The sequence below is a fragment of the Salarias fasciatus genome, chromosome 7, assembly GCF_902148845.1.
Source record: "Salarias fasciatus chromosome 7, fSalaFa1.1, whole genome shotgun sequence".
Lineage (NCBI taxonomy): Eukaryota > Metazoa > Chordata > Actinopteri > Blenniiformes > Blenniidae > Salarias > Salarias fasciatus.
The window spans coordinates 20,922,580-20,948,543 of NC_043751.1; the positions used below are offsets into that span (position 1 = coordinate 20,922,580).

At 43.1% G+C, this 25,964-nt stretch overlaps 1 protein-coding gene across 2 annotated transcripts in view; it reads right to left on the minus strand.

Moving 5' to 3' along the window:
* The window catches only part of syt7a (synaptotagmin VIIa), a 78,468-nt gene that overhangs the window by 33,854 nt on the left and 18,650 nt on the right, over positions 1-25,964 (minus strand). For both annotated transcript variants that reach the window (XM_030095738.1, XM_030095737.1), the window contains exon 2: positions 8,274-8,377. In XM_030095738.1, the coding sequence (XP_029951598.1) occupies positions 8,274-8,377 (104 nt within the window). The remainder of the gene's footprint in view (positions 1-8,273; positions 8,378-25,964) is intronic.

Consider the following 25,964-nt stretch of genomic DNA (forward strand, 5'->3'; position numbering starts at 1 on the left):
CCTTAAAAAAACCCAAAAAAACTACTAACCAGTCCACTTATTCTGCTTTAATGACTAAACTGTCACTTGTCTGACCCACACAGAAGACCCATTTACATAGGTTCAAAAATTGTACCTATAATCAGATTGCGAGGTCAATCAGATTGTAAATGTCTCATGTAAACACCTCAGCGGATCTGATTCGCTCGGATCATATTAAATTTCATATCAGAATATGAAGTAGTCTACACCGATTGAAAATTCGTTTGATGCCTGAAGAGAGTGCATTTTGTTAAACGAGAGGATTATTCGTTCTGCACACGCGCTCCCTCGCATGTAGAGTCGCATAATTCGGAAAACAGGAAGCCGATGAATCAAAACCAGAGCTGATCTTCACAGGTAACGATTTGTACAACCTCTTTCTCCTGGCCAGATGTGTTTTCAGCAGGAGTAACTGCTGAGCTGCAAATAACCACCATGCCAGAAGCGTGCCCGACAAATCACGGTGTGGATCCATTTCTAGAGGTAAACAGGAAGTGGTCCTCTTCTCTGAGAGCTTTGCACATGTCAACGAAACCGTATAATCGGTTTCAGCTGGACTCCGTGTAAACGCAGAATGAACATGGATCGCTTTATTTAGCGCACAGGTATACAGATCTCTTCAATAAAATTGCTTTCAATCAGATCGAGATGTAAACGGCAGCAGTGACGATGAGATGCTCTGAACAGTAATCTGAATCAAGGCATTTACCACACTTGCTCCATGGGTGGTCAGAAGTGGTGCTGTATGGCATGCAGGGAGTGATTTACCAGGGAGAATGAAGGAAGTGCACTCTTCCGGGTGGGGCGGTGGGGTGGGGGGGAGTTCCTTCTTTCTTAATAATAATCAGTTATTTCAGAAGCAGGCCAGACAAAAAACTGAAATAATTAGATTTTAAAACCGATATCATCCTGCTATGTCTCCTCAAACTCCTGCAATTAACTTTGCGTTTGCTAAATTCAAAAAGCAAATTTGCGTTGATCGTATTATGTCCCGTGTTTTTACCATAAAAGATTTTGTCAATGACTAGTGTCATCCAGAGTTTCTCTCTCAAACCAGAGCATAAAATGCATTATTCCTTATTTTGATTCTTTGCAGAAGTTCATAAAAAAAATATAATTCACATTCAGTCTAAAGAGGAAAAAAACCTAGTCCATATGCACCAATTGTGTTCATAAAGGAGCTTTTGGACGCCCATAACTTTGAAATGTCCCTGTGACTGACTCATGTCCAACGTGCGCCGCGGCACTGTAATCCATCTGGCCTGTCATGCAGAAGAAAACACAGCTGTGGAGCGAGCAAGTCAGAAGAAAACATGTGGTGTGCTTGGGTGTGCATTGCTCAGAGAAGAGTCAGCCGAGCAGAAGAAAGGGTCAGTGATATAAATGCTCCTAAAAGACGGGAACACAAAACAGATTGCTTCAAACCAAAACTTCAGCGGGGAGGAGTAAAGCGGCGCTGAGATGGATTTTGATGCTTGAAAACAGCTTAAGGATATTGAGTACGCTAATACAACATTAAAGAATTATATATCATTGCATCCAAAATAGTGTGAATGTACCAGTCTGTGTCTCTGTGGATGGACGGAGAATTAATTTAATCCTAATCATTACTATTCCCTGATCCTGCAGGATCATTTTATTTCTTACTTTAAATTAAGGAAATTGTTTTGTTATCAAGAAAGACCCATTGTATGAGTAGCAGTACAGCAGCCAGGGAGCTGCTGGGGGTCAAAGGTCTTTCTCTGGGAACCCACAGTGGTGACTTGTCAGCTGTGGTATTCAATCGAGAGAACTTTATATCCCAGGTCCGCTCCTCTAACCTCTAGGCCACCACTGCCCTATTGTTTCAGAGTAAACGCTAAACCAGATCTCTTTGTAACTTTTATTTATATTCAAAGTGTTTCGTATAAATCCTTTAAAGCAAATCAAAGAAGAACGAGGCATTCCTGCCCTTTAAAGGTTTGCCCACCTCGCTGTCTCTGATTTAACCTATTCTGTCATAAATTGTGGGGAAGTTGTTATTTCAAGTCGTGTAGGATCAGGGGCATGCCAGGATGTGTGTCCACCTTTGTCTCATGCCCGAGGTAAAATAAAGACCTTAAAAAATAAAAAGAAGCAAACAGTGACAGCATTTTCACAGATAGGAAGTTTCACACAGTTCTTGCAGAAGGTTTTTGGAAGTTAATTCAAATGTGGTGCACTTTTTGGCACTAAATTATAATCTAATAACCATTAGAGAAGCAAGCAAGTGTGGAAATTCCATGTCATTATTGGGGAAACAGGAAACTGTGAATTTTTGAGGGTTGGTGATCACCAGATCACTCTGAATGCCGTCTGATTCCTCCATCCACCCTCAGCCCGTTGCCACCAGGCTTGACTAAATACTGAATTAATAAGGATAAATACATTTCGGAAAATGGCCAGATTCATCATGCAGTTCACTTTCTGTCTGGCTCGATCGCCTCGGTGTAGTTTGACGTGGCTTCTGTTAAAAATAGATTTGCTTTTGCTTATTGTCGACGGAGCCGAGCACCGAGATGGCTCCGGGACGTGTCTGAAAGCCACGTTCGGCGTGAATTACAATTTATGTAAGCCATCATTTAAAAACAGTGATCAGCATAAAGATTGATTGTGCTTTTGTGGGACGTTTGCAATTTTAATCATCATGACAAAGCATAATAATTCTGTGCAGAAAAACATAAAAATCATTATTTTTTTTTGTTGCGTTTGCTTCTACAATGCTTCGCTCCTTCACAGTCAGTGCACATAATTGGTGTAATTCACTTAAAAGATTTGAAAATATTGATAAGCAGTGGTTTAAATTGTACACTTTATAATACCACCACATGGACACTAGGTCCACTGACAAACTGCTAATGCATGTGAGACAATTTTTGTTGTTATATCTAAGTGGAAAATCCTGCCACTGAGCACATTCTTACACCATAGAAGGTGAAATAGTTCTTTGCACAAGTGATACATTGGGAGGTGTTTCCTCAATTTGTTTTCAAGGCCTGGTCCTCCAGAGTTTTTCACCTGAATGCAAATATTCTTTTATTGATTAAGTAATTTGTACAGGAGTGTCAATGTACGCCACACACTGAGAAGAGAACAGCTGAGTGTCCACATCACAAGGAGAAAACCAGATCGCTCTTTTCTTTTTTTGGCTTACATGACTGCAGATGAGTGAGAGGAGACTGGGTGCTGGACTGCCCAGGGTGATGCTGAGGGTTTTCTCGAAGAATCCAGACATGAGAAGAGACGGAGTGAAGCTACCACTCTCTCTCTCTCTCTTTCTCTCTCTCTCTCTTTCTCTCTCAATTGGCAGTGCACTGGCTTCCAACACCCAGCTGTGTTTGTTTGCTGTGAATTAGCAGGCAGCAAGAGTCTACATGCTCGCTCAATATTACCCACATCACACCATAATTAGCGAGGAGTGCACTATTAAAATGGTCGTCTGCTGCTAAATCATCTAGTGATCATTTGTTTTTAGCATCTGTCAAAACATTTTTCATGTACCTGTGTTCACGGTATTTGCTGACATGGAGAAGCGTGCCGTCGCACAGGCATGAAATACACACATCGCCAGGAACCCAGCCAACTCGATCCGTCACTTAAATGTGACGGGTCAAGGCCGTGGATCTACATAATGTGCGGGTTATTATAAATCCCCCAGATGATTGTAATGACTTCTTCTTAAGAAATTCCCACAATTATCAAATTTCAGATCTTCCCCCCTGATGGACGTAATTACTGTGATCCCCACCCTAACTCTGAACTCTAAACTCCCAATTAATGCAAGCAGGACACTGAAGGCTGTTGACACGGGCTCAGCGGGGATTCGGTCAGGCTGTGAATGTGGTCAGGTCCAATCTCAGCCGCCGCCCGCACGGATCAAACAAGCGCAAGGCTCACAGGAGCAGGCAGAGGGTTTGTGAATGCCAAACAGCCACTGCTGCTCAAACAGATGTTAGCTGCACCACCTCTGATATCCAAAAAGCTCTCCCAAACACCTCCTGCACAAGTCCCCGCTGACAATTATCAGCCCCGCAACACAGGGGATCAGTAATCATGTGTGAACAGCAATGAACGGGCCGCAGAAGGAAACGCAGTCGATGTGCCACACTTGCAGGAGGGGGGGGGGTGCTTAGATAACATAGAGCCAAGCAGGAGGGAGGCTTCAGGATGACTGCACATGAGGACTTTTAAAATAAAACCCATTGCGCTGGTTGCCAGAGCTAAAACACCGAAAGCAACACTCGCCCAAAATGTCTTGTCTATTAACCTATGAATCATGACCAAAACTGGCATGGGTCCACTCGCAACTGACACGTGAAGCTCCGGGCAAACATTTGTTCTTATGAAGGCTGACACTGTCAAAGAGTACACTCGGATATGTCAAAAATAAAAGTTTCAGACGTGAACTGGCCTGTGGTGGCTCTCTGTAAAATGAGCATTAAACACTCCGAGCTTCTTACCTAATGGGAACCTCTCTGCACATGGAAAATTAGCCTTCATGAATTTACAGTGTACTGAGTATAACATGCATATATAATAAGGATTCTGACTTGAAAATAACTGCTTATGTAAATGATACTGTATATATGGAGCCTAATCATGCATTCAGGGAATGTGGAGCTGGTATCTCAAACAACAGAGATGAAGAGATCAAGGGTAGTGAGGCAGAGGACACACTTCATGCAACTTTCTTTTTTTAGGAGAACAGACTGTATAGCTGCCAAGCCGCCGTGGTTATCTGCCACATATAGAAAGCACAGTTGGAGGACGATAATAACAATGTGGGAGGATTATTTTTAACAAGATAAGCAGCGTTTGCGCTTTGTCGAAGTGCATCATGTCATCAATAGCACGTTTCCCATAATGAAAAAGGCTCCTATTCATCTCAGTCGCATTCAAGTATTTTGTACATTAAGCAGCTGTGTTTAATAAGGGTTTCACACCAGTGGGTGGCTGACATTTTTCCTAAAGTGACTGGTCCACAGACTACAAAAGCGCTAATTAACGTTGTAATCCCGCTCTCTGTTCAGCCATCGTGCACACAAACACACTCTGCAGCCATCGTGGAAAGATGCACTGATAAGAGGAAAAAAAAAAAAAAAAGATATAGGGCACATGGAGCAAACAACGTCTCCAGTGAGACAGAAGAAAATCATGCGTTGTGTGAGGATGCGGTTGACAGCGGGCTTCACGGGGTCGAGGGACCAAAAGACAGTCACCACGTCCCCGTCCGCAGCAGCACAGCAACATCGGAGGAAGGAAATAAGACACATTTATCGCCGTGCTCCGAAGAGGACCTCGGGGACTTTCCAAGATGCTGGCAACAGAACTACCGCCATCCACTGCGGGAAACCAGGAGCCATTCACTGCTCCATTTACTTTAAAGTGGAATATCAAATATAACGTGATGTTCCAGTGAAGCAAACAATAGGAAGTGTGTGTTGGGGCCCTGTCCCATTCCAGCACGGACCATTTCCCTTCCTATATGCTGTAATGGCATCAATGATCTCGGCACACCTTAGTGGTGATTCTGGTAATTCAAATTATAGCAAGAAGTCAGGCATGAGGTGTGGGAAACCTGTTGCAAAGTCAAACTCTGCCATTTAGGGAGCAGCAACTTTCCCAACCGTGTAATGTTGAGTTGAAGTAGCAGTTTGTTTGAAATAGGTGTTCCTAGATTGTACAAACACAGGATGAAATCAATTAACTTTCCAAGTATGTATTTTGTTTTTTAAAAATATATAAATACATAAAACCAGTCAGTTAGAGGCTCCCAGCATGAGGATTTGTCTGAATAATAATTGGTTTCCCTCCTTTAATCAATCACATTTCATACCCCATAATCACAATGACATGCCTTCTGTCAGAGGTCAGTCTGAGTCCCGTTCCCCTCAGTGGGGTAACTGGCACTAATGCTGCATCAGCACAGTTTACACATGTTGAACCTGCTAATGTAAGGATGATGAATTAGTGCTAGCCTGGACCGCTGAATCGCTAATGTCAGTTTGGACATTAAAAAGAGCTAAAATATGAATCAGTAACAGACACATAAGACACGTCCCCATATTTCCTGTCACACATGTCACATTACGCTGAGTGATAAAACTGCACACACCGCCATTCCTGAAATGCTAACATGAATGAATTTTGTGTGGAACAATTCTGAAGATTTGACAATGTGTTCCTAACCTGAAGGTGTGGCAGTATGAACCCTGCCTCCTGTCTATCATGGTGTATGACTCTTCAGTTCATTTCATTTATCTGTTCAAAATGCTGGTTGATAAACACAAATGACATTAAATGAAATCATCAGCCGAGTGGCCCCTTGGTAGGATCTCAGGTTACGGCTCAAAGGACATCCGGCAGAGAAATCTAGCCATGTCTGTATCTCGAGCTGAAACGACCTGCTGTTTTGATCCCTGTTAAAGGGAGCAATCAAGCAGACTATCGTGAAATGACACTATTTATTTTGTTATTTATTGTATTAATAAATTGACTGGCGACCTGTCCAGCTGTGCCCTGCCCTGGGCCACAGTAAGCTGGGATTGGCTCCAGCGCCTTGCGACCCTGCGCAGGATTAAACGGTATATAGAAGACGGAAGGACGGGCGGACAGACGGAGAAGCAACTTTAATTAACTTGAAAATCCTGTGCTGTGATAGTTTGGAGAAGCTGACCTCAGCTGATCACTGATTTGTTTGAATGGTCGCATTCTAAATCACAGCAGCTGCAAACAAGATGCTGAAGCCGGTGTCAAATTACAGAGAATCAATGAAACGCTGAAACGGAAGACCTCTGATCAGACTGTCAGAGAAATCTAATGAAAAGCTAAAACAGGAATGAACTGATAATCAATATTCAGAATGAATAAATATTGTTTAAAATAGACAGGAATTAGAGTTAGTTCTTACAAGTAACAAAGCAAGGATGACAATTCTGAGATTAAGCGTGTAGCTTACAACTATATAAATATGTGAGTCCTTAGAAATAGAAATGTCATGTTTTTATGTCTGCAATGCTGATGAATTATGTAAAATTCCACCAAAGAGATATTTTCCTTTAAACATCTCAGAAGGTTTCCAGTGATTAACTGTTTCAGTCTCAAAATACTTCACATTTCACAGGAAACCCAGTCTAAGTCCAATGAATAACAAATATGTGGTCATCAGATTCAGATTTGTGTTTTGGTTCTCCATCACTGCACTGCAGTGCTTAACTGCAAGAAACATCTTAACCAATGTAACACATTGATAAATAATGTAAAATACGATAATACATTCATGACAGAGTGCAAAGAAAGACTTCAGATCAGCTGCTAGTGGATCTCTTGTGGCCACGGTTCCAATACTTTTCAGCTCGCAAAACAATTTCTGAAATCTGACAAATTATACAGCAGGTTTCACTGCTGATGTGAAGGAGAACGTAATCCTGGCCACATGTATACCAGACATTAAACTCTATAACTGGATGGATGGATCCAGAAGGTTCATCTCAACAGAGTCTGTCTGTGGTTACAGGAAGAGATCGAGGGGTTTCATGAAGCCTGCGTTCACAGAAAGTCTGAAATTCATTCTGTGTAAATTGTAACTGTGTGTACTAAGAAGAAAAGACGCTGTTTGGAAGATAAAGGTTCACCAACAACTTCACTGAAGAGAAAAACATGAAAATTTGATCAACGCCTTTTTTTATTTGAAGGCCTCGTTGTATTCCAGCTCTTCTTCTTCGTACAAAATGTTTGTCAGTACAGCGTATTCCCGCCATCGAGTGCATGATGACAATTACCCGTCCAAGTATTGAAGATCTACATCTGGAACCCTCACAATGATCGAATCCATCCATCTCAATCGAAAAGGATTTTTCTATTTTTTTCTCTGATACTTCAATCCTCCTTATTATTTTCTCTCTGAGCTTTTGCATTTGCGATGTTACGAATGCAACAGATCTGAGGTCCTGCTCCACAAGTGGCGACATGTCTGAAATAATAACTGCCCTGAAACACAAATTTCTCAATTAGAAGAGACTGCACATAGTATTTACACAGATTTTCATAATATTTGCACACATTGCACATTGGGTTGATGTGCTGAAGTGTTATTTTCAAATAAATCCACCATGCTTGTTAAGGCCTTGATTAATAAAGCATATTAGGGTGGTAATGACTGGAAGCTACAGCGTATCAGAGTGTGTGTGTGTGTTTGTGTGTGTGTCTGTGTGTGTGTGCGTGTATAAACTCACCAGCTTGCGTTGACACCAACCACAGACGCCACAAAGAGCCACCAGCCAAACAGCACACACTGTCACTGCGAGAGAGACCAGGAACACACTGAGGGACACTGAGCCTGTAATGCACACACACACACACACACACACACACACACAAGGAGGCAGGGAAAGAAATGAGTGATTGTTTCTTTTTATTTATTTATTTTTTTCATAAATGGAGGCATTTTCTTTGTCACATGCAAAATAAAAGCATTGGAATATTTTCCACAGAGCTGATTGTGTGAAACAGTAAATCATGTTGTCAAAGGTGGGGGAGAGACCCAAAATGCAGCGGGGCCTTTTGCCTCCCCCGTTTAATTGAATAACCAGGCAGAGCTGCCATTTTTACATTCTGTCACGAGGAGCCTAGAAATACAATCTCATCAGTGCCCCCTTCGTGCCGGAGCATTTCAATACCTTTCCAATAAGGGCTGCGGCCAGGCATCACTCAGTCGCACACACATCACTGTCATGGTGTCACAGCTTGTTAACTGACAGGCTGGAAGTGAAGGGAGGCGGAGGAGAGAGAGAGAGGGGAGGGGCGGCTGGAGGGGCTGGGGAGGCTGGGCTGACAATACAAGTGAGCTCATGATTAATGGGTATCAGCGGACGCCCAGTGAGAGAGGTGGCTCTGGAAGAGAGTCATAAAAAAGCATCATCTACGGCCGCTCGCACGTGTCCCGGTGTGCGTGAGAGAGAGGACTCACACATCAACACTCTCAGTTTTAGCTTGTGCACATTCAGACAACGGGACGGCCTTCGCCGCAGAGGACGAGGAAACGGAGCCTCGGGGCGCTTTCATGTTTGCGCGGCGAGAAAGATGCTAATGCATTCAAATTCACTGTTTCCCTCAAACACGTCTGAGTCCTAAGTATACAGTGATGAATGGAATCGGAGCAGATTTCGACACGGATCCCGCACAAACAGCGACAGACAGCGCTCCTTCCAGTCTCAGGGTTTGTCTTCTCCCCAACTGCCGCCCTCCTCCCTCACTCTGCTTGTCACAGCTGGCCTTTTCATCTCACTCCTCCGTCCCATCTCTGCTTTCTTGCCCTCCTCTTCCTCGGGGAGCAGAGGAGCTCAGAGAGGAGTGTCAGGTAAACCTGTTTCATATGTAAAATCAGGGTGGCTTCAGCGTTATGGCTCACAAGCTTCCCCCAGCCTCAATGGCTGTTTTGAAGACGCTGTAACACCTGAGGCCGTTTTCAGAAAAGAGGCTGCAGACGGAGGAGATAAGACGACGAACAACAGACCTACAGAATGATAGTTTCTCGCCAAAAATGCTCCTGGTAAGCTGCAAAATTGCTTTTGTGGAGCAAAAGAACCGTTTAGGTTTTCTCACAGGAATTCAGAGGATGGAATTGAAACTTCAAAAATTGGTCTAAGGTGGAGAAACCAATTACGAGCATGTGCTGGAGAGAACTCAGAGTCCTCTATAAAAGATATACTGTCTTGTTCTTTTATGTTGTCCTAGTTTTTAGTCAAAGCGCAGAAGCAAATGTTTAATATTCATGCAAACAGCTTATAATAGCAAATATACATGTGGTCCCCAGCTGCTTTTCATCTGTTTGGTGTGTTTATGCTTTAAAGGTGCCCGGCTGCGGAGAAGTTGCTAAAAGCAGGTTGTATATTAATCCCAACGTGGGCTGTTTGATCCCCTATTTCATCTTCTCAATGTGACACTGAACCCCAAGTTGCTCAGAATGGTGTGCGAGTGCCTCACCCGGCAGCCACCGCTATGAACGATGGGGTGAATGTCAATAACCGCGCAAGGCAAATCACCTCAATCACTCTATAAGGGTCAGCTTCCTATGCTAAATGCTTATATGTCAAATTACATTCATTATATTGCTTTAAGCAGTCATAATTTGCATATTCACATGGGCAAAGCGAAATGAGGGATGAAACCAGCAACCCTGGGATTACAAGGCAACCTGCTCTACCACCCGTACCAAGGGTGTCCACTTTCATTTTGCTTAATTCATATTGCGTTGCGACTTGTAAACATGTTTTATTAACGGCGTGGAATGTGTTCCCGTCGCTCTTAGACAAGCTGAACGAATTAAGATTCTGCTTAAAATTAGTAAATGTTAAGTTCATTGTTTGTGTGATCAAATTTTTTTATTTAGAAATCTGCAAATTCACTTGCCATGTGACCTTTTCTCTGAATTATTTGGAGTTTGCAAGATTTCCATTATGTGTTTTTTTAAGTCTTCAGATCAGCAAAGGACTGTAAAACCAAGGAACAGAGGAAACTTGGACCGTCTCATTAAACCACTCTTAAACTATAACTCAGGAACCTGTAGTTAGCTGCCCTCAGGGTTTACTGTGCATTATTGGAAAATAGAAAAATACACTCCAAGGGGAAATGTAGCTTTCATTTCACTGGAAACTCTCTGTGGCATTTTTTTATCACATAAGAGATAAAGGAAAATACCAACGTCATACACTACCTGAGTTTATCTCCTGACAACAGCAAGTGACCCACATTAAGTACAAAAAAAATCCATCTGACTGATCTTCATTTGAAGATATAGACTTAATAAGCATATTAGTCATGTCCTGTTCCATTAATTTTTCATTTATCTTTATCTCCAGTCCCAACGACTGCTGATGGTGAACAGGGCGCTCTGCGCTCCGCTCTGAGCACGAGAGGATCGGTGAAACACAGTGACGAATCTGTTCATAGACATTTAAAAATAGACACTACTGTATATGTACTCTGCTGTATTCATAGAGGTCAATAAAGCTGAGTCCATTAGATTCCACGACATTAGCGAAGGTAGCAGTGGATCTGGAGCGAGGAGAGCAGAACCGGGCTCCGGCTAAGGGCGTGTAGTAACATCAGTGCTAAGTGGCTCGGTGATGGATGTTTGGGCCGGTGAAGAGCTCAGATGGATCAGTGAGAGCCGGCAGCTGCTGTGCGATCCTGCATCTCGCGTCCTCTCCGAAGATCAGAGGGTGGGAGAGAGGTGCACGGTTTATGAGCTGTGTCAGTCACGGGGGCCGAGGGAGGGAAATCTTCCAACTAAAAAGCGGCATGCAAAAGAGGGGAGCGGCGCTGCGCTCCAAAACGGATGGTCGGATTCCTCTTCCTACTTCACTGAGTGCATATTGCCGTTTTACAAATTACAGACAGCCGGGGTGTGCAGACTGTGCAGGGGAATAAAAGTAAGAAAATGCAGCGTGTTGAGGTATTAGGGAGATATGCAAATCTTCAGCGCTTGGCAGAGGAGAAAAGGAGGCATCATTAGAGTAAGAGAGGCCCGCACAACATACAGCTCTGGGAGAACACAGGAAATTCAATCCATCTCTGTCTTTGAAAATGACGAAACTTTTAGCTTCAAGATCTCTGGCAGCTGATTCATTAGTAGTAAGATGAAAGATTAACACAGTGTTTGTGGAATAATGAGGCTGTTTCGCTTGAAGTTGACAGAAAACAGTTAAAGTATTAACATGTTTTTAATGTACTTCATCAAGTTGTGAAAAACAACACATTTTCCAAATGGAGGCTTCGTGATTCCAATTGGAAACGGCAGCACTCACTAAACGCGACAAGTGAGCTGAACAAGCCACTGAACCCTTTGATCAGAGGCCTTTAGAAGCCAGAGCACTCTTGAACTTGAAAGTCACTTGTTTGTTTTAGATTTCAGTGGCTGAAATCTCTTTTATATGTACATAAAAGAGAGAATAAATGGCAGTAGGTGCTGGTGGGGCTAGTGACAATGATAGGTTGTAAACGGCCTTGCAGCAGACTTCTTTTTTACTTAAGACGACAACAAAGCCAAAAATAACGCAGGAGGTTAAGTGCAGAAGATTAACATAAGAAGTAAGGACAGACCGATCACAGTACAGAATACATTCGGGTGAAAATGCTCCGGAGCTCCTACTCTGCATTGCATATAGGTGATGTGGTCCACACGCAGCGAGCTAAGCCAGGCAGAAAGAGCCTGGTCCTCAGGGGTAGGAAATTGCTAATTGGACAGGCGTAACTGGAGCAGTGTCCAGTCAGCAAAGCTGCCACACCGCATCTTTATGCTCCAGCTGAGGTGCAGAGGGCAGTGCCTCGGAAGCACGGGGTGCAAAAAGCTCATAGCCTAATCGCCACTTCAAAGTGCCCGCTCCTTGTGCTTTAGCCCGGGCTCTGCCCTCTTTAACGCCGCCGAGCTGCCGGGTAATCCTCAGATGGCACTCAGATGTGTTTACAGTCTGTCCCTCCTCAGTCGGTATCTCTGCATACCAGCAACACATCACTTACAGCGATATATCAGTACTGAGCATTTAAAATTGCTTCCATCCACCTTATAGCTCGGCTTAATAGTTTTGCTTTGCAGGTGTGTCCCAGGATGAAAGACCAGCTCGAAGTAATGAATGCCTCTACTTTGCCCAGTTGCACCAAATAATTTGTGTGGGAAGAGACAAAAATTGACTCAAGTGAGAGGATATGGATAAAATAACAAATTACCATAGTTCCTGATAAATAATCCAATCGTCCAACAAACTGATGAGGTGACATTTAACGCTGTGAGCTGAAAGCCGGTTGCTGTGGCATCCTCAAAGAGTGACCCACCGTTACGGCATGTTCCATCCTTTGCAGCGTTTCTGCTAAAGACAGTCAGCCTGGCAAGGCTCAATAAGCATTTGCTTGTGACAGATCGCCATTTTTAGGTAGGATGGGAAACAGATGATTGGCACTTCGCTCCTCCACGGAGACAATGTGAACCATTTGGTGGGTGGGTTTTGGCATTTACTAAAGTCAAACATGGCAGCTTTTCTGGAAATGCCAATTATCTCATAAATTATCCTCTACAATTATGCTCCAAATCCATTTACAGTTTACAAAATGCTATTTTCATGTCTGCAACTTTTAGTTTCAGTAGGCGTATGAGTCAGGCCACTGCGAAACGCTGCAGTTTTGTTCTCTATCCAGCTTACTGGTGATGGTCTTTAACATTTTACAATTTGTTTTAAATAGAAATGTATTTTTTTATATAGCTGCTGTTCATCTTTAAACTCTAAACAGTCACTGATTTCTCTTTATGACAGGAGAGAATGAACCAAATTGTGAGACTTGCACACCTCCAGTAATTTTTCTTCATTAATATTCAGGCTGGTTGCTCCATCCCTGGTAGTTACAGGAGCTTCTCTGATCAGTCTACGCAGCCATGTGTCCAACCGTCCCGAGGGAAGAAACTCAACCCAAATTTGCTCCGAAGCTGAGTGAGCACCTTGTGTGTCAGCAGTTGACGTCGGTGTGTGAGTATCTGCATGCAGGCTGCGACTTCTGACGACGCCAGAAGGAGAAGTCCAACGTCTGAGGGGTTAATACAAATGAGCATCTGAATTCTAACAATAAAAACCAATTGCATGCTTCCTAAAGTGCGTTTTATTGTCTTCGGAGCCCAAAAGCCATTACTGTATACTCTACTGTCAGAATAGTCAGAACAGAAAGAGCCAAAAATGACTGCTGGAAATGAGACGGAGCGTGCAGCGTTTTAGTTCCATCAGGTAGTTTTCTCTATCAAGGATGTTCAGCCTTGGTTTCGTTTATTTATTTTAAATACATCTGTTTGGCTTTTTTCCCAGTCTGCTGGTACTGGAGAACAACAACTGTGAATACATATATATATATATTTTTTTTTAATAATTGGATGTCTATGCACAGGTTTACAACTCCTTTGAGATTCCTGACAAAACATCTGTGTGTGCTTATTGTTTGTGCTCCTGAGGTTGATTTCCCGACGTCACGCCGTCTCTCCTGGATGACTGGCAGAGGACTCTCGGTTCTTGGATGTCACTTTCTATTACCATGCGATGGTAATTGTGACAAACCATACGGACAGCTTAATGTTCGGTGCGATGGATCACCCATCGCAGGCATGTTGGCAGCGAGAATTAAAGCCAAGCTGTAAAAGGTACAGGGAGCGTCCATTTATCAACTGAAATGAGCTGTGTTTTTGTTATTGACAGCGGCGGCGTTTTGCTTGTGTAATTTGTTGTGAATAGAGAAAAAAAAAAAAATAAAAAAAAAATGGCAAACCGCCGGGGGTCGTATTCTAAACCTTTGGGGATCCCGGGCCATCGGGACGTGCGGAGGATCCAGTGCATTTTTGAACAGGTGGGGAGCACATGTGGCGTGGAGCGAGCGCCTCTCGCATCCCCTGTAGGCCGCGGGGAGCTTTTGCTGGTGCTCTGTCCCCATGTGCTCCCCGTGGCTCAGCTGCGGCGCTGCTGTGCTGTCACAAAGGCTGCTTCACAGCGAGAGTAGCGGGACTGCCACCCACGTCTGCTCGAGGCCGGGCATGAGAGCCGTCTCCGCCCGTGACAAGACGCCGGGCTGGAGTCTGACCGGCAAAAAAACATCACGTGACGCCTGCAACGTCACCTCCATCCCGTTAGCACCCCAACAAAATCTAGACTTTCTGTGCTTAAAGAATGTTTTAACATATTTACAGTGCCACGAAAAACTTTTTTTCGTGACTCTATGTATATCAATCTTCAGCGAATTCTTTGCAAACAATCATGAATATTTACATTTAGTGACACTAAAACGAATGGCGTACCCTCCAGGCTTGAAAAGCATGTAATTAATTTCATTCCTCATGAAAATCTTTCTGAAGCAGGTTTTTTTCAAAGCCTAAATAGTTTAGAATCAATGCCTGCAGGGCTTTTGAAACAAATTATAGCAATTTTTGGTACAAAAATATAATCTGAAGATTAGTGAAATACAGTGTGACAGTGTTGGAAATAGCGTGTATAAAGTCAGGCGCTGCCGTGACGCCGCCACATTCGGCACCTGGAAGTGATCGCTGTTAAAAAATTCATTACACAGTTACAATTACTTCACTTTTTATGAGCTTGTTACCTGATGTAGAGCTACTGTCTCTCTCCGCTTCGCTCCCCGAGGCCTGTCTGCACAGTGATGAGCATATATTCAAAGTCTTTATTGAATATCAGCTTCCCTTTTGTAAAAGAAGGATCGTCTTCCTTTACGGACGGCTGGAGAAATCCCCCAAAGGTGCTTCACAACCCAAACAAAATCATAACAACAATTGTATTATAGAGCATCATGACAACGTTGATGCATCCATCAGCTTTTTTCATGCTCATTTTTATTCAGACGTGAGAAAACCTCCAGCTTGACACTGGGCGTGAGCTGTTCGTTTAGTCCACCATTAGGACGCAAAGTCACTTTCATGCCAGAGAGGGTCTCAAAGATCCTCTTAAATCACTCTTCTTTCATTCTCATGCCTGGCTTGAACTGCAGGTCACCTTGGCCATGTTATGAGGTTACTGCCATGTAATTGGCTGATTATCTGTGCGTTAGCGAATATTCCTACAGGTTCACCACAAACCTCTGTTAGTTTAAATGCAAAGTGTCGATGATCCCACTCAGTCATGCTATTTCCAGTTGTTACAACCATCAGATATCATAATCTCAGTAAATCATAGTATTAGCACGACTGCAATATTTATTTTCATCGTATTCATTAGAATACAGTTATTTTTCAAAACGACACAGCCCAGCACATCAATTGTTCTGTTAACATTTGGAAAATGTACAGAAGCTGCACAATTGAAATCGCCTGAATCCCCATTCAACTTAGCAAAAAGGTTCTGGCATGCATGCACTGCTGACAGAGCATAGCCACTAAGTATTCATTCACCCAGCATGGGAATATCCCGCCGGGCGCCAGCTTTGAAAACTCCATATGACAGTGAGATACAAAGAGATTTACCTGGCAGAGACCGGATTAATCAGCATTGTGCGAGCACGCCTGGCAAACACTTGAATGCGATATGCATTCATTTAGATGCAAAAGACCCGTGTGCGTGTGCGTGTGCGTGTGTGTGTGTGTGTGTTTATCAGACAAATTCTCCACTACATACTGTACATTACAAGTCCTTAATGTACTTAATGTACCTTAATGTAATTTCTATGTTATTTGTAAAAATGTGACAGTATATGTTAAAAATAAGCAGAAGCTCATTCACTGTGTGATGCTCATTGAAAAGACTGAACAGCTTAACTTCCCTGCAGTAAATACGGCTGTATAATGAGGCAAGAACCACCTATTTCAGTTCAAAGAAAGAAAGAAAAAACATCTCGTCTGTATATTTCTCTCTGAGATACTAAGATCAGGCCAGGATTTTAACATCTCCAGTGCCTGCTTTACCGTCTGGGTACATATTGTTCTTCAGATTATAACCTATTTAAAAGTCACAGGAAAAGAACAGTGTGGCAGACATGTCTTATTTAAAGTAGAAGTAAAAAAATTCCATATTTTCAGTTAAACTCGGTCAATACCTCGATTTGAGCACATTCTCTTTAATGTCATCATCTCAGTAGGAGGTACAGCAAATGAATATTATCATTCTTCAGTTCTGACTGAACGAATGATAAAGCTAACATTTTGGTTACATCTATTTCTCCATGTCTTCGATAAGGACTTGATACTGTCTGCAGAGTCTGATTTATCACAATATCTATCAGCGTCGCGGCCATAATTTTCTCTCTGAGCTCTGCCTCGGAAGGGCTGAATTAGCTGGTCAGATTGAAACGAACGACTTTCATATATAAGCTACAAAGACACACCACGGTTACCAAAGACTCTGGTTCACATCTTTCTCCAGGCACGCTGATACTTGTGTCCACGCCCGGCATCAAACAGACATTAATAATGGATTATGTCCATACATCACAGCTTGGCTCCAAACAGCGCCCCAGGCGAGGCGAACTCCTCTGTCTGCCTGGATATCATTTCGGGTGTTGGTATTTGTCTGCGCACTTTATCAGTTAATTATCTGCCGGCCGCTGAAGAAGTAACAAAGCATGGACTCGACTTGTCGTCGGGCCTGCCTCTTGACCTCGTGTTTCTCGGGGCAGAGTAATCACCACGAGCTCTCCAGACTTCACCTCTCTCATTTCTTCCGAGTACTCTTCCCACTTTGCTGCTCCCCGGTGTCACACGGGGACAAATGACCGTTATATATTACAGGAACCTGATCAGGCCGAATGAGCTCGTCATGGCCCCCAGAGCTTTGGGACGTTATGGCCGCTTCACACACACTTGCAAACAAGCCATTATTCACCAGTCCCACTGATGCCCTTGACGTTATTGATTTAAGTGCGCGCGGTGGCTGTTGATACTCTGGAGGTGGACTAGTGTTCATCCCAGTAATGAGCTTGTGAGCTGTAAACTAAGTCAGTCAGGAGTACCATTAATCCAGGTTAAGATGCATTAAATTGCTTGTATATCCAACCGTTATTTGTTCTAAGCAGGCTCAGGGCTCACAATAAACAACACCTCACTAAACTGTTTCACTACATTCCTACTCTGCTGCCTCCATCCTTCCTACACCTTCAGTGCACCCATTATTACTCAAAACGACCTTTCTTTAAAGCCCATTTGCGTTCAAGTTTTACATTCCCACACACTGAAAGACTGAGTGAACAGTTCCTTATCCTTACTCGATGATCACTGGAGAAGAAAACGATACAATAAAGGCACTCAGTTTTTTTTGTGTTCACTTCCACCCTACGTGCCACTCACCTGCTAAAAGACAGAGCGCCAATTCACAATGTGGAACTCCATTTACTTTTAACCCACACTCGAAAACTGTCAAAACTGTATCTCATACACTCACTGGACTCTCCATTAGAGGCACTTATGCAATCAAGCATGTTCAAATAGCAAGGATTTGTTATGAATTGTGTCTAATAATGCTGCATTCTGCTGGAGACTGTCAGACAGGTTTTCATTTAACTGCACGTTTGATGTCGAGGTTGTGGATTGCAGCGGCTTTGAAGCGGAGGGCTTTGCATAGATACAAGAAAATGTTAACAAATCCAATACGGGGCAAAATGTGAGCAGTAAGTAGCTTGACTAAATGCAAACTGAGAAAATGAACGCTTCGTTAACGTGAAAGTATATCAAATAAAGTGGTGCTTGGTGACTCACTCATACAAACAAGACTGCACAAATCTTCTAATGATTAGGAATCAGTTTTTAAGGCTCAAAATCTGAGTTATCAAGACGATTTTCACCTGTACAATGGGCAAATATTTTAACTTTTATTTTATAAGTCAGTGTATTAAGGCCTGAAATAGTATTTTCATCAATCTTAGAGAACAATCTGTTGAGACTAATGATACAACAGTTTCACACCGCTTGACAATAAAATGCATCACTGTCCATAAAACTGCTGTGAGTGTGTGTGTGCTGCATGTTTTGTCTCCTGTGTTTTATGTGGTATTCTAACGCTGTCTGTCGTTTCAGGCTCCTTTGCTCCTCATGTTTGATTGCTCCTCCTCGCCCTCATGTCTTTCACCTGCGCCTGAGTGTGTGAATGTCGTCACCTGGTGCCTGGGGTTTATAAATGGACAATAAAAGAAGTTCTGTTCGCAACGACAATGGTGTTTGGGATTCTGGGTCTGCCTTCTCTAACCGACACGTAAATAATGCTCATAGATTCAAGCTGTAAAGCTACAAAACTTATGATCTACATGCTTTGTTTGTAAAACTGTTGTAATACTAAGAGGAGTTACGTTGGTCCACTGCAGCTTACACAACTGTAGCTTACGTTACAGCAGTAATTAGTTTTGTCCCGATCTTCTGTGTAGAAAGGAAAAGCACAGCTGAATGTATTTATTTAGCTATAAATGAGCTACATATCTGAGTTCAAATTTCTCTCTTAACATAAAGACAAATTCAGTATTCGGTTTACACACAATATAATGCAAATAATCTTGTGGTACACAAAACTATTTTGGACTGTCCCAGAAGAAGAAAAAAGATAAATAAATAAAATAAAATATTACTTTTTTCCTGTGGTTTTAAAAACAAGGTGTTCTTATATTATAAAGTTAGAGCGGCTTGAAGATTGCCACAGTTGTTCAATCACAGCTAACCTGAGATCATCTTCAGGTAGCGTCTGAAATTTCAGGACTGCCATCTCACTAAACCTTTCAATTCAAAGAAAAAAAGCAGAGCACTTCAAAATGATCAATGTGACACAGGCACCATACTCAAAAATACAGTGTAGCTAACGCCAAGCTTTTTCTTTGTGCTTTAATGCTACAACGACATGATTCTTTATTGGCTCCATTTAAGTTTCTCTTGAAGTTTCCAACATGGTACTGACATCCTGAGGATTTAGATATCAGTCCCGTTTATTGATGCACATTCTTACGGTTGTCACTTCTAACTCGGTGGAGGTTGAAATTATGCAGTGAAACTCAATGTCGCATCCAAGTCACACAGCGTGCAAGTTTAAATCTCACAAGACGGATAAAATCACAGTCTGTAGGAGAGATATGAATGCAGCTCTAATGCCTTCATTACTTCACCAATAATATAATAAAAACTTTCTTTTGGATTCACGCCACGTCTTTTGAATGACAATCCAGAATTTGCCGTCCGACTGCCTCTCGGCACTGCATCTGTCAAAGTAACGGCAGTCGCTAAAGGTCGCCATGCATCTTTCCGGCTCCGGGATTTTCAGTTTGACCCTACTACTCCATATCTATAAGACTCATTCAAAGTAACAACATAAGCCACTCAGCTGGATTGATAACATTCAAACCTGCAGCTAAAAATATGCTTCCATCCTTCAAAGTCTTCAAAAGCAATCGACTTTTTATCAGGACAGATAATGTGTCCCCGTCTCCCCGCACTGCATAAAAAAGGCCAAAATACCCTGTAAACAACCGCTGCAGTCTTACCTTGTATTCCTATAAAGTTTTTTGTCACACTATATGTGCATCTGTAAGCTTCAATCTACACTTCACCGATACACCCTGACCCAACCTTAAAGAGGCTATTTCACGCCGCAATTGTCAATCAAAACAACCACCCATCTTTAAAAAGAAATTTATCCTGACTACTCGGCCGCAGGATCACAAATGTCATCTCATGTCTGTAGGATCAAACAGAAACAATGTAAGATAAATTGAGACTGATTATGAAAATAAATGTCCATCATATTGATGGAGACAACAGAAAAATGCAGAAACCATTCCTAGAATCTTATTTATTTTGAGTGTACTTGAATGACGATGGCTAACATGGACAGACGTACTGCGATCAGTCTTCAGGGAGCAGTCATATTCTCCTTATTTTTTATACTTATTAATATTTATACTAATTTGCTCCTTTTTTGTCTTTGTTGAAATCTCCATGTCACGTCAAGCCAAACATTCACTCTGGCTCCTCTCACTTCCTCCACCCACTCCATGCTCGGTCTCCATCACCTTCCTCTCTGCTCTGCTGTAACATCTCATCTTTTGCTTGATTCCGACTGTTTGAAAAGTTCCCATGCTTTTCAGTTCACAGCCTGTTTAAAATTAATGCGTGCACACTTGTGATCAGCACCACACACACACACACATATCTATGTGTAATGTTCCACTTGGCGCAGCTTAAGCACAGCAACATGAGTGGGAACACGTGAACTTTTGGGATGTGAGGAAACCATCAAAGTGCAAAGAAAACAGTGCAGGGAAGAATAAGAGTGGGAGTGAGGGAAGAGGGAAGAGGGATGCAACTGAAATGCTATTGAGAAGCAATTTGCGAAGGTTGTGCATATGCATATGGGCCTACACTCCCCATCTGCCCACATCAGCAGCTCGCTGCTGGTGACATCCACCAAGACAAAGGAGTCTCGGATGCTCCAGATGTATTGTGTGGGTGGCATTATAAAATCTAATCCAAGTCCAAGTCAATTGTGTTTGCCTCGGGGTACAGAGTCGCATGCGTTCATTGTGTGCACCTTTAAAATCTTTGTGCGATATCCAGAGCTTCTCTTCGCATGAAAACATTAGCCTAAATATTCACCGTCATTGAAAACTGGGAAAACAATTATTAAGGGTGTAATTAAAGTATTGGCAGTACAAGTGCAACTTTAATTGAATGACAGCTAAATGACAGTCAGATGACAGTGAAGCGGCCTCGTCTCCACATATCCGTTATGGTTTTTAATAAAATCTCATCAGACACCACGCGGCTGCACAAAGGAGCTTAGCTCAAGGCGTTTACGTGATTACTCACCACCAAAACAGACGCACATGCACTGATCAAAGTTCATACAAAAATGCCAGGCAGACTCTATTTGTCATAAACGAATTAATTTTGATGCATGACTATCCAGAGGCCTCTACCTTTGCCTTCATTCAATTAAAGGCTGGTTGTAAAAAGCACTTTATTACCTGTCTGGACAGACCCGGCTGTAAAAACCCAGCGCAGCGTAGCTCCTAGCCAGAGGTTAAAGTATTGATCCAACCACAGCCCAGTCGATGTCGTCCACATTTGGTCTCCATTAAAATATATAAATAAATAAATTAAAAAAAACACTAAAAGACGGATCTCCGCTGACCCGAGGCCGTTATTGTAGGCCTGTCTGAATTTGCGCTTGCACATGATGCTTTTCCTGGAGTCGAATCCTCACACCGACAAGCTGCAGCTAAAGTGTGATGAATGACAAAAACCTTCCTCAGAACCGTTGTAAACAGAACATTCCGGGAAAGAAAGTGCATGTTCCACATTACCTAAGTACGCGGGTGTGAAATGGTACTTCAGAAGAGTTAAAGGGTTGGGTTTCTTTATATGTGCAACAGGCTGTCAAACTGTAATTTGCTCTGTCACAGGAGTGCAGAGGGAAACGGGATCATTCCACTGCAGGGTGCATTATATTTGTTCACTGACTGCTGCTCTCATCTGATGGAACAGAGACTCTCTTGTGGCCACCTTCTCCCCCCAGGTGACCTTTCTTGTCAGCGAGCCTGTGCATTAACAGTAAAGCAACGCTACGGCCGAGGCGATCCCGTCTTCGTCGCTGTTGTGGGCTGAGCAGAGGCCCGCGGGACGAGGACGTGCTGGCTCCGTGTCAGGAGGAGATTTAAATACCCCTCTGCTTTTAGACTCCAGCTGGAGCGACACCACAGAAAATAACCCTCATTAACATCCGCCAATGTCAAAGGAAGGACAAATTAGAGTAATGAAATATATCCTACAACATCTATTGTACGTTTTAATGTATTTGCTTCCTCTGAGTCAGAAGTCGGTCGGTTCCAGCAAGCACATTTAATAATTAAAGATAAAAGTGAATGTGCAGCACATTCCACAGAGTGAAGTTTCACATTTTGAGAGGCAGGAACATAATTTGCAGCTCATGAGTCCGGGGTTAGTTTTGGAAAGGCCTTGAGCACCGCTGTCTGTTGCTTGACTGCTCATTGATGTGTTTGCTTGTATAACTGTCAGCAATTTACAGCTGGATAGTACCTGTCAGGCTGATACTTTATTGACGGCGCAGCTGCTTGCTTGCAGCAGGATCCCGTCAAAAGCTCGTGGGAAATATACTTTTTTTTTCCGCGGCCGCTGATCGCCATGGCCCTCACTTCTGCAGGAAGCGGTCTGTAATTTTCCCTCCGCATTAACGCAATTACACAGCACCTGAGGACATTTTAGCCTAACATCACAATGTAATAGCACGTCTTAATTCTTTCCTACAAGTTCATTAACAGTAACTTTTGCAGCAGTACAAGTTTGGCACTGGTCTACACGGCCTCAGCACATGAAAATCCTCACTCAAAGCGGCCGCCGGGCTCCTCACACAGCACACCGCTGCAGGATTGATCACTTTCTGCTCACAGCATTATTGGCAATTTAGCCAGAGTAGACGCGTTGGTCACTCTGGCACGAACAGCACATCCAAGCTGATGAAGTGTTTAGTGGGGTGGGAATCCAGACGGCTGGGAGGCCATACCATCCTCCTCATGCTAAATTGTGGAGTTATTAGAGTTCCTGAAATACGCCGTTCTCTGGAGGAAAGCACTGACATCCTGAAGAAGAGGATAGAGTCGACCACAGTGTGCGTTTGGTTCAGAAGTTTAAATGCAAAGTCGATACTGTTTATATTCTCTGGTCCAAACACAGCACCTAGTAACGAAATGTTATGTTTCTAATTTAGTACACTTTTGTTTAACTTGTTGAAAAACAGAACATTTTCTTTCTATGCGCCGACTTTAACAGCTTATTGCACACTTTCATTAATTCTACACAAAGGTTTTAGGGCTTCTGTGTGCGACTGCTCCTTAGATTTATTGAAGACCCTTTCATTGAAGCGTTCACTAAACAAAATATATACATTAATGTTCTTATGAGTTCAGTGCTGCATGTGCCATTGAATCTGGATTTTACTCCAGGTAGCTGTTGTTTTGGTTGGGTCAGTCTAACGATGGGCGGTTGTGAAGAGTAACTAAATGTGACATTATGGGCTCAGGAAAATCCCTGAGCGTTGAAACTGTCTTCAGTGATGACAGGCCTCAATTGTTTGCACCTGGATGTACCAGAAGCTCCATTATCTCGAGTCTGCCAGTTTTTTCATGGACACAGCCCACATACTCAGCTCTGCTGCTCATCTTACAAACGCATGTTTCTTACAAATGTGGCACCATTTAAAAGGGAAATAAACAGAAAACCATTTGCAGCCAAGATGCATTGTTACTACAACAAAGTGGCCTGTTAAATCAAATCCCTAGTTTTTGCATTAGCTTAGTTTGGGAGTGACTATAATACTTGCTACCGCGTGCAACGTCAGTGTTTGTCACCTCTATCAATACAGTGAAGTTTTTCCATCTGGCTGGCAGGGCAGTGCAGAATTAATGGCAGGCTTGGCTGCCATTAAGCAGCCTGATACAGACACACACACACGCGCAGTGCACTCACACCTACTTGACATTATCACCCTAACATCATGACAAGGATGTCATTTGGATAACTGTTGCCGGCGTAGCTGAGTACAGAAAATAATAGAGGGAGTGTCAGTTCAGGCTGGAGAGGAGTTATGAGCGAGAGCGAGAAGAGCTTTAAGTTATTACGGAAAATCACCGCTGATGTCTCTTCTGGCTGACTAATAATGAGCAACGCAGGATTTCTGCCTGAAATATAAAATTAAATGTGGGAAGCGGCGGTGCATTGCTTTCCATCACTTTCTCAATTTACTCGACACCCTCTTGAGGGTGAACAACACTGACCTGGCCACATGCAAACCAAGTTGTCACAAACAATCTCGCCTGCATAGCAGCCAATATTTATTGTAATTGGAATGGAAAACAAAAGCTCCAAGCAAACTTGATCCGTGGTTGATTAATTAACTTGCTTCAAGGAGCGATAATTCTCATCTTGTGTAATGGGCCAGATGGAAGAAGAAAAGAACCACCGCTGCTGCCGAGGGAGCCTCTCAGTCTCGTGCCTGTATAAGGTCGCTTTGATTGGCAAAAGGACAAAGAGGGCACTCGTGTGATTAGTATGCAACCTGTTTTTTCCCATCAATCAGGAGCTTGTAAGAGGTTGGGTTTCAGACTGGGGGATTTCTGTTTGAGCGCAGCCAAAATAGCAGCAGAAAGTAAACTGTTCATTAAACCAACATCGACATGCTGCGAGGAGACGTAGCATCGTGCTCGGCCGTTTACGGGCCCGTCGTCGTGGCGGCGTCACTCAAATCAAACTGCACCGCAGTTAGTCTGAAGGCAGATCGAGAACTGCTCGGCATTCTGCTCAAGGACACTTCAGCACAGGCAGTGATGGGGACGGAGCCAAGTGTGAGTTTGGAAGACAACTGAGTGCTCCGTCTGAGCTCCAGCTGCCCGACTGCTAAATGTGTTCATGGGCATCGCGTCATTCTGCTGGTCAGAGCTTTTATTTTGAGTCAAGTTGGGACGACTCGGCAACTACCAGCTGATTTTAATGCATTTCAGTTTGGACATACCTGCTTCCAAAAGAGCTCTGGAGACCTGAATGGATTGCTATATATTCCTACTGTGGTCAAAGGTAATGTCATTTAAAAGTAAGATACAAAAGAGAAACACTTTTAATGTTTGAAAAGTAAAATAAATCGTGAATCAGGCATTTAAAAGCTCTACAAATACTTTGAGGCTAAATTGAATGTTTCTATTCGAGAAAATAAGCATTAAAGTTATTGGAATCCCTATCTTTATCTAATGGAAACGTGTAAAGTGGCTCACACAATTTCATTCAGAACACTAAGTGATACACAGATGAAACATATGGTTTAGGGGGAGGAGGGGTATTTTAATGTGTGGGTATGTGTCTTTGCTCATTTGTTTGATTGTCTGAATGCGGCTGTGGAAGCGGAGTGAATCACCAGGCTGCGCTTGAGGATTCTTGTGTGGGCTCGCTCTCACAGACAATGGGACCAGAGACAAGGGAGGAAGAGCGGGAGGAAGAGCGGGGCACGAGGCTGACAAAGACTTCTGCTTCCCTTCTGGATTTTTTTTTTTTTTATACCTCCGGCTACATGAACTGCGCCACCTACACAGAACTTGTGGATAACATGTGATTGAATAGCAGAGTCGTCCTGAACAGATGATGTAATAATATGCAAAAGGTCGGTGAGGGTGTGAGGGGGGGGGTGTGTCCCAAAATGTCACTTCTTTTAGCATCTGAGCCGCAGAGATTGTGCAAACCTTTGCTCAGAAAGCAGCACCCAAAATAGGATTAGTCCACAGCAAGTAAGGAAAAAGAAAAAAAAAAAAAATTAAACACAGAGCGCTGCCAGACTGCCCTACCTCCAGGCTGTGCTAGTTGGGGGCTGGCAGGCTGGAGAGGGGTGTGGAGGGTGTTGGAGGGGGGTGGGGGGCAGGGA